This window comes from Hemicordylus capensis, chromosome 7 (assembly GCF_027244095.1).
Source record: "Hemicordylus capensis ecotype Gifberg chromosome 7, rHemCap1.1.pri, whole genome shotgun sequence".
In the NCBI taxonomy this organism is placed as follows: Eukaryota; Metazoa; Chordata; class Lepidosauria; order Squamata; family Cordylidae; genus Hemicordylus; species Hemicordylus capensis.
Window position 1 is genome coordinate 8,843,561 of NC_069663.1, and position 9,511 is coordinate 8,853,071.

The 9,511-nt window shown below is 43.1% G+C and overlaps 1 protein-coding gene across 9 annotated transcripts in view; it reads left to right on the plus strand.

Annotated features, from left to right (window-relative positions):
* The window catches only part of SRRM1 (serine and arginine repetitive matrix 1), a 33,026-nt gene extending 24,514 nt beyond the window's left edge, over positions 1-8,512 (plus strand). For 6 of the 9 annotated variants that reach the window (XM_053267720.1, XM_053267724.1, XM_053267725.1 and 3 more), the window contains 7 exons: positions 663-807; positions 1,631-1,672; positions 3,311-3,415; positions 3,758-4,216; positions 5,593-5,788; positions 6,132-6,314; positions 7,539-8,512. In XM_053267720.1, the coding sequence (XP_053123695.1) occupies positions 663-807; positions 1,631-1,672; positions 3,311-3,415; positions 3,758-4,216; positions 5,593-5,788; positions 6,132-6,314; positions 7,539-7,643 (1,235 nt within the window). In that variant the 3' untranslated portion in view covers positions 7,644-8,512. Of the gene's footprint in view, positions 1-662; positions 808-1,630; positions 1,673-3,310; positions 3,416-3,757; positions 4,217-5,592; positions 5,789-6,131; positions 6,315-7,394; positions 7,453-7,538 lie in introns of all 9 variants that reach the window. The other 3 variants (XM_053267723.1, XM_053267721.1, XM_053267722.1) reach the window with 3 other exon arrangements.
* The last annotated feature ends 999 nt before the right edge of the window (positions 8,513-9,511 follow it).

Consider the following 9,511-nt stretch of genomic DNA (forward strand, 5'->3'; position numbering starts at 1 on the left):
AAACATATGTTGCTTGAGTGTGCACACTTTTCAGGCACGTGTGAAGTTTGCTTGCAAATCCAGCCACTTGGCCTGCACTGTATGGGGCTAGTTCTTTTTCTGAGCGAAGGTGTTAATTTGCAAGCTTGCTTCATGTTTTTAAAAACAAATGACTAGCTGTGTTCTTGGAAGACCATGGGTACCAGTGGGACTGGGTTGCTGACAGAAAGAAACATTATGCATGAATTGGAACAAGAATTTAGATAGAGCTCCTTGAAACATCATCTAGTATGACCTAGATGGCAATAACAGCCCTAATTGGCTTATCTCCGTAGTATTAGGATGAAATGAGGAGACAAAATCTACGCACACACTCCCTCCCAGATAGGAAGCATGTTTAAATAGTACCTATAGATTTGTTATCAAACCCTTAGGTAACTAGTTTCACATATTGATTTGTAAACTTGCCTACAGTTACCTCTTATGGTAGACATTTTGATTTTGTAGGCTTATTGATGGAATTTGAAACACACACCCACACCCATACCCACACACACACACACACACCCTCTGCTGGTTGTGGAAAATATTTTAAAGAACAGAACCACAGTTCAGCACAAGATATTGACTTTGATTGTCATCTTCATGCAACACTTTTACTAAAATGTTCCATTTCATGTTAGATTCTGGTTCGTCGTCTTCCTCTGAAGAGGAACGGCCAAAAAAGTCAAATGTGAAGAATGGTGAAGTGGGTAGACGCCGAAGACGCTCTCATTCCCGCAGCCCATCTCCTTCTCCACGCAAATGGCAGAAAGACTCTTCCCCTCGGTAAAGTCATTCATTTTGTATGCATAAGCTGGCATTTCCTAGTAGCAGTCAATGTGCCATTGCTTTCTGGGTATCTTAATGGGCTGATTCAGATGCCATGTGTAGCCAAGTTTAAACCTGGGCTTAATGTGATGCCCCTGAGCCTCAGGAGCACACGTGCCCTCCTTCCCTGACCATGCAAGCCTTCGAAGAATTCTACTTCCTATTTGTGATTTGAAAGAAGCCAAGGTTAGTCATGATGTCTAAATCAACTGATCCTGGAAGCTGAAAATAAAACAACCATCTGAACTTCAGATATCAGGCTCAGGTTGTGGTTTATTCTGCAACTTGGGATAGAATGAGCCAGAATCGATCGATTCGGACTTCACAAGCAATCTCCTTTTCCAGCACAGCTGGAAGTAGAGTTCTTCTGTGACTCTCATGGTCAGGGGAGTGGGGGCATGCATGTTCCTGAAGCTCAGGGATGTCATGTGAAGCCAAAGTTTAATCTTTTGCAATATATGACATCTGTACTGGCGCACTGTATGAATTAGTACTAGTTGTACTTTTTACAGTCAAAACAAAATCCAGCACTTGGTCCAAACTGAGAACATACTGTGTAAAGTTAGCCCTTTCATACGATCTGTGAAGTTCCTGTCTGTTCCATAGGATCTGCTGTTTTCTGTCATTAATGTTCATACTAGGGATTTCTCTTGAGGCAGCACAAAGGGATTACTCAATTGCAGAGAATTGCCGCTCAGGGACTTCCTGCCTGAAAGTTCATCTTAGCAAGTAACTGTGTGGGGTGTTTGACCTTTCATTTTCTTTTCTCCACTGCTGTCAGGATGCAGATGGGAAAGAGGTGGCAGTCGCCAATGGTTAAAAGGTTAGTTAGCAGGTGGACCTGCTAATTAGGATTAAGTTTTAAAGGGCTTTAGAAAAGTTGCTTTTGTGACTGATCTAACCAGAACCATCACTTGCTTCCTCGCTACTGCCTATTAAATAGGAGGATGCTATGGGAAATGGAGAAAGGAGTCTGTTTCATTTCTGCAACTGGGGGCGGGGGGGAATAGCATAGAACAGTGGTACAGCCAGACACTGTGGGGTGTTCCAAATTGTTATACAAAATTTGGTTAGACTCTTTCTCCAACTCTCAGAACTTGGCATCTTCATGAAAATCTCATATTGTATCTTGGAACTCTTAGTGAGTTGCCATTTAGGCATTTCCATTTAGGCATTGTTTATGGTTAATCATTCCGCCTTGGGATTGTTTTTAATGAAAGGTGGTATATACATTTAACAATAAATAAATAAAATTCTAGACGACCTGTCCCACAGAAGGTAGACTCCGCACTTCACCAGCTTCTGTATTGCTGAAAACATCTTGTTACAGAAATATCACTTCATAGCACAGTGTTCATAGCCCTATTCAGATGTCATCTAAAAGATGCTGTACAGACATAGAGTGTCTAAAGCAGGGCCAGAAGTCCCGCCCTGTCACTCACCCAGCCTTCCAGTCACAGAAGTGCCTGACGTCACAGATATGGCATTTGCCTCTTCAGATGAATGTTGGCATATCCGTGAGCAGTGCAGAGTAGGAGGTTAATATGACAGGATGGGGTAGAATTTCTGACCCCGTTTTAAATGCTGTACGCAAGTACAGCATATTTTAGACAACCTCTGAATAAGATGGATATCTAGGGTTTTCACTTGTACAGAGTTGCAATATTGTAGCATAGTTTTACTACTAATTCATGTTGTTCAGAACTCTTTTTACTTTTACTTTTTCCTGAAACCCCCAAGTTACTTATGATTGTAGAAAATATTTCAAAAATTTCAGAAACATGGGATTTTCCTGATTCTACAAAGATTGAAGCTTAGTGGTGATCAATATAATAATGTAGTGGTAGTAGTATTATATAATATAATTAAGGATAAGAAATAAAATTAAAAAGGAAGAAAGCAAACATGAAAAATATCCCTTGACCATTAACATGGTACAAACATAATATACCACCAAGAAGAATCTTCTTCTTAACTTATAGTTCTTCATGCTTTGAAGAACTATAAACTCCGAAGAAGGTTCTGTTTGGTGGTACATTATGTTCGTATCATGAAGTTCATGCTTTGTTCCCAATTAAAACTAAATCCAGTTGCTGAAAATTCCTCACCTTTCTGTTGGGGTGGGGGAAAATGAGTTCAAATGCTGATGAGGAACACATATCATTTATCCAAACTTACAATTCAGGGGTAAATTTGTCCTTCCAAAGCTGTGTAATAACCTTTTTGGCAGCTCCCCATGCACAGAGATTTTTTTTTAATGAATGTAAAGGCTTGTTGGCTACCATAGAGCACCTTAATAATCCAGCTGTACAAACCAGGCAGTTTAGTAATGCAGTGTTAAGCAGGGATTGCAGCTGAAGACTAGATTGGGGTTGCCTTGCCAGTAGGAGGCACAATATGCTGTTGGATCCATATGCATTGTCAGGTCCGTCTACTGAGACTTTTTTCTCTGTTCATTTAGTAGGAGGAGGAGAAGTCCCTCACCACCGCCAGCTAGAAGACGGCGCTCTCCTTCTCCTGCCCCTCCTCCAAGACGGCGCAGGTCACCTTCATTACCACGCCGAAGGTAGGAATGCTATTGGCTGTATTGCTCTTTTTGTAAAATGCACTTCTTTGTGAAAGGGTTGCTATTATTTAAAAATTGCTTATGAACAACATGCCTGATTAGGTACAGCCATTGTTGTTTTGAAACAAGTAACTGAATTACAAAAAACATTGATATATTTAACTATTGAAGCTGCTTTAGCAGCACTAAGAAACATTGTGCACAAAGACTATGTAGTCTTCCTAATCCATATGTGTGCACTGGCTTTTAGGGGCAATTACAGTGAAAGAAAACTGCTTTGCCCACTGAGCACAATTTGGAAATCTTTCTGCACTGCCTAAACTTCCTTTCTGCATTTCTTAGGTCTCCGTCACCACCACCTCGTCGGCATTCTCCTACACCCAGAAGATACTCTCCTCCAATTCAGAGAAGATACTCGCCTTCACCACCTCCGAAGAGAAGAACAGCTTCTCCCCCTCCCAAGCGAAGGGCGTCGCCTTCCCCACAACCGAAACTCAGAGTTTCTCGCTCTCCACCACCCAAACAGAGAAGCTCTCCTCTGGCAAAGAGACGTTCGCCATCAATATCTTCCAAGCACAGGAAGGGGTCTCCTCCCAGCAGGTCCAACCGTGAACCTCGCTCCCCAGTGCAGAGTAAACGGCATTCTCCGTCCCCGCGACCTAGGCCTTCCCGTACCTCTTCAAGTCCCCCACCGCTGCGCAGGGGACCTTCGTCTTCGCCTCAGCAAAGACAGTCTCCATCTCCAAGCACTAGGCCAATCCGGAGAGTCTCAAGGACCCCTGAACCCAAGAAGTCAAAGAAGTGAGTGACTCCTTGGCAGCTTAAAGTGATGCATTTTGTGTTGGGAAGGCAGAGGGCTAAGAAAAGTCTGGGAACATTAGAAGTCCTGAGTCAGTCTCGTGATTTTCCTGTTGGAAAAAAATATAACCCTGTTGAAGTCCTAGTTGGAATGGGTTAATAATTATACAAATCACTTCCCCCTGTGGCTGAGGGTGGATCTCAGAACATGGTCTAGGGGCACATGATACAGCTGCCTTCTTGAAGCTAAGCAGGTCTTGGTGTGGTCAGTGCCTGGAAGGCAGACCCAGGTATGCCACATTCCAGGATGGGTCCATAGCGCAGTTGTAGGGCATCTGCTTTGTATGCAGAAGGTGTCAGGCTCAATACCTGGCATATCCAAGTAGGGCTAAGAGAGACTCTGACTGAAACCTTGGAGAGTTGCTGCCAGTGTGCAGACAGTACCAAGCTTGATGGACTTAATGGCTTGACTTTGTGTAAGGCAACTTCCTTGTGCTCAGTCCATATCAGACATCAGGACACAATTTATGTATAACTGCAAGCATTTGTTATTTCCTCTTATTTTGAAGGGATTGCCCTAGAGCTATAATAAAATGGCAAGAAGGAATTTTAAGTTGGCATTTGCAAAACTGCAAGAGCTACTTTCAGAATAAAGCCTGCACATAGAGTATGTATATACTAACATGCTTATTTGAACATGATGCATTGACTGAGATGCATAATTCTGAGCATAGAAGTGAAGAGTTTTTGTGAAACAAGAGGTGAGGGGAATTCAGAATAAGTAGCTGTGGTTGGTATAGAATAGAAAATGCATAGATCTCTTTTTTTATTTAGGAATAAAAGTAGTGTGTTGATCAAACAGGCCCCTTTGTGTGTAGGCTCAATAAGCCAAGTCGAATATTGCAGCTGATTTTCTATGTACTACATTTTTCCCTCAGAAGAGGCTTGTATCTGGAAGCTTGGGATTGTCACTGACCTCCTGCTCTAGACAGGGCCAGTCAGAAGCTTTTGGCTGGTAGGAGGGAGGGGCCAATCTTTTTCTTTGACCCAGGGGAGAAGAAAGAACATAAACTTCAGGCTGCTAGCAACCTACATCAAGAGAGACCAGATGAGCTTTGTGCTGCTCCACAAGCTCTCTGCAGATTCCTCTCCTTTTATGACTCGGGGCACTGAGTGTGAATGCGCTCAGACACAGTTCCTTAATCCCACATTGGTGGCATGGAACTCTGATGAAGAGTATCCAGGACCACAACAACCTGGTAAAGTTGGTTAGGCTGAGAGAGTGTGACTGGCCCAAGGTTACCCCCAGTGAGTTTTATAGCTTGAGTGAGGATTTGAGCCATACAGAATGTTCTGATTAGGCTTTTTCCTCTTCTAAGGGTTTCTACACCAAGTCCGCATTCTCCGAGAAGGGGATCTTCATCCAGGTCTGCATCGGGATCACCCGAGCCACCCCCCAAGAAACATACAGCGCCTCCATCTCCTGCTCAGTCTCTGTCGCCCTCTGCTCACTGGTCACCAACGGCACCTGCAAAGAAGGCTAAAAGTCCTACACCAAGCCCATCACCTGTAAGGGTGTGTATCTTCTAACACAATGCCCCTTTCTTAAACTATGCAGTTATTTAATCAACTATCTTCTTAAACTCTCACCTAGTGTGTGCTGGAGCAAACACATTTGTAAATCTCTCCTCTGAGCTAAATTGACTATTAACTTTATATTGTGCTTTTATATGATGAGCCAGCTTTAGTTTCCAGTCTGAGGGCCTTGCATGTATGTTGCTGTGCAAATAAATAGCCTCTGCCTAGGAGTCAGCTTGGATTTGTATTCCTTGACAATGTGTGTGGTGTTCTTAATTAGTGCAAGGTTTGCAGCCTTAAATACTGTGTGTGAGTTTAAATGAACTGCTTGATGTTTCAGAATTCTGATCAGGAAGGAGGTGGCAAGAAGAAGAAGAAGAAGAAGGATAAGAAGCATAAAAAGGATAAGAAGCACAAGAAGCACAAAAAGCATAAGAAAGAGAAGGCTGCAGTAGCTGCTGCCATGGCTGGTTTTACCACACCTGCCCAGGATGATCCAGAGAAAAACGTAGAGCCCAAAAAGGTGACTATTGAGGGTGGAGTGGATCCTGACTGATATAGCAAAATATCAAGTTACAAAACCATTGTAACCAAACACTAAGCTTGCATCTTTTCATATGGTTTAAGAATACATGATGATGATGATGATGATGATGATGATGATATAAAGAAATGTGTATATACTGCTGTTCAACATAACTGTTCTCAAATCAGTTTATAGCAAGAGGAATGAGAAAATGGTCCCCCAAAGGCTCCCAGTCTAAAAAGCGGGCATCAATAGCCCCTGAAGAGATGCTCTGCTGGACTGAATGGGGGCATTGCTTTCGCCCTGCTAAATATTGGAGAACCACCACTTTGAAAGGTGCATCTTCGCACAGTTATCCAGGGATAAATGGCAGAAGTGAATATATTCATGGCGGTGAACATACTCCAGGCACCTGAAGACACACTGATCTGCTGCCTGCCACATTTGGCATCCTAAGAGTGTCTGTATTTTAGTGTTTTAAGGAGACATGCTTCCAGCTCCCTAGGTTTCAGAAGAAAGCTTGGAAACGTGGGAGTGCCTTGTCTGGAAAATGGCCAGTAACCAAAGGGTTCTGGGCTTTTCAATGCTGGATAACGCTTTGGCTGCTGTCTCCAGGCCCATTCACCCTGCTGCTCATTCAACACCACTCTTGCAGTGCATCGTGAGACATGCATCCTTGGTGGGTTTAGAGTAAACCTCATTGTGTGCTGAAGATGGGAACAGTAGTATCCATGCCTGGAAGGCAGGGGCCTTGGTCATCCTAGGTGGCAAACAGAATCTCCCTCTTGGAAGTTAGGAGTAAATGCCTCTACTAAGATCAGCACAAATTGGGGGAGGCCCTGCTCTTTGCAGCACCTCTTAAAGGGGCAAGGGGCACACCAGAACATAGGCCCAGTCCCATTACGCACAGCTGAGTTCCATGCAAATTGAGGGTGTGTAATTTGTCCTTGAACGCCAGTGCATAAAAGAGATCATGCCCTGCCAAATTCTACTGTACTAGCTTACAAATAGGAAATGGTATCAAAATCTCCATTTTTGCACTTAGGTTTACAGTGTCTCTCTAATTTCTCAAACTAGAATTCCTGATGCTGACGCTTCTAGTCTAAAGAGCTAGGAATTTTGCTGTTTGTATCATGTAAGTTCTGCTCTGTGGCCAAATCTAACTAGAGTTCATATTCTGTGACTGCAGAAGGTAATGGTTGGTTTTTCCATTATGTTAAGGAGACAGAAAGTGAAGCAGAAGATAACCTCGATGACTTGGAAAAGCATCTGCGCGAGAAGGCCTTGAGGTCCATGAGGAAGGCGCAAACGTCTCCGCCATCTTAGGCAGAAGCAGCATTTGATATAATGTACATTTTATTTGGTTTGTACTCAGACTTCAATTTCAAATTGCTAAAATGTGTTTGAGCTTTAGACTTTAACATTGGTTGTAATAATTGCTAGGTTGAAGTTTACCATGTGTTTAAAAAAAAGGGCATGGATCTTCATTACAGGAAAAAAAGTATTCACAGTGTACTAGTGACCTCTTTCAACAGTTGACATTGTTTCACTAGAACTTTTTTTTTTAAAATGCAGGAAGGATTTCTTGCCTCTTTGCCCCATCCATGGACCTTCAGGAGTTTTAGAACAAGGCTCACAGATCCCACAATGCCTTTAAAGTGCCACAATCCAAAAGTTGATTAAGTTTCTAATCTGATTTCTTGCCCCAAGCTATTGTGGTCTGTACACACAGGGAAGCCACTGTTTAGTTATGAACGACATTGCGTAGGAATACTTGCAAATACCCAGGTTTCTTGGTGGTTGCCTATATCTTCTGCTTAAGCCCAGAATTAGAATTTGAGGATGGTACACACTGGAATTATATTTGTACTTTACTACCCCCACCTACCCCCACTTCAGGTTGTGTTTTTTAAAGGCAGTTCCCATCATCTGCAGACTCTGCAAATTTTTGCATACAGTTTTGTTCTGTGAAATGTTGTTGCTGCCCCATTCATTGTTTTTTCATTTTCTTTTTTGTCTCGTTGTGGGTCTTCAGAATAGTGTGTAACTTTCAGAGCTGTGATTTCTGAAAGTCTGGAGGACCTGAACTTTGGATATTGTCATGTTCTCACTGGGTTTTGTTTTTGGGTTTTTTTTTTTTAACTAAAGCTATTATAAAGCTTGTGGATTAAACAAAATAAATTTCTAAATTTAAAGGATCTTGGTGGTTATTTAAATGCAAATGTGATGTATTCCCTGACTTACTCTTCCCCTCCCCCAACACACACAATTTCAAATAGGTGAAATTACTTACTTAGCAGAAACATCATGTCTATGTAGACCATATGAGATAGATGGAGCAATGGTTTGACTCTGTATAAGGCAGCTTCCTGTGTTCTGATTGTTCTGACTGCCTGAAGGTAATAAGACCGTAGAAATTCTGGTTTTGTACAGTGGAGCTTGTTCCAGACAGTTCCCTGGTCCAGTCATACACTCCCTCTCCAGCAGAGGGGGCACCTTCACATACACATTTAGGTTCACATGGAAGTTGGCCCAATCTGCTGTGACCAGTCGGGGAGCTCCATGTAGAGAAGAGCTCCAGCACTTTCACCTGTTGCCCCTTGTAATCAGGGCAGCTGCCTTTTGTTTTTTTCTCCTTTCAAACTCCTCCTCCTCCTATGAATATTTATATACCACTTTTCAACAAAAGTCACAGAGAAATATAAATAAATAAAAGTGGCTCCCTGTCCCTAAGGGCTCACAGTCCAAAAAGAAACATAAGAGACACCAGCAACAGCCGCTGGAGAGATGCTGTGCTGGGGCTGGCTAGGGCTATCCTATGCCCAATAACCAGGACTAGAAACATGCTGCTTATTTTAAAAGTCATGGGCAGGGTAGAGTTATTGGAGGGGGCCCTCCCCTATTACCCTTCTGTTCTCACCCCCACCCCTCCCCTCCCCATCCCTTGCTCCTGCTGCTTTCTTCCAATGTCTGGGTTGAGGAGGCTTCAGAATAGCAAAGAGTTTCCTGAGTGGTTGCTTTGGTTCTACTAGGTCGGGGGGAGCCTGGTTTTCTCTTCAACGCCAGACTTGAGCCTAATGCAGAGCTACGGCTTGGCACGCTCTCTTGCTCCTTTTCCTCTCCCTGCCTTGCCTTTCCTGCTTGTGCCAGACTTGGTGCTCTGGTTTCCTTCGTCCTTATAGCTCTGACAAAGC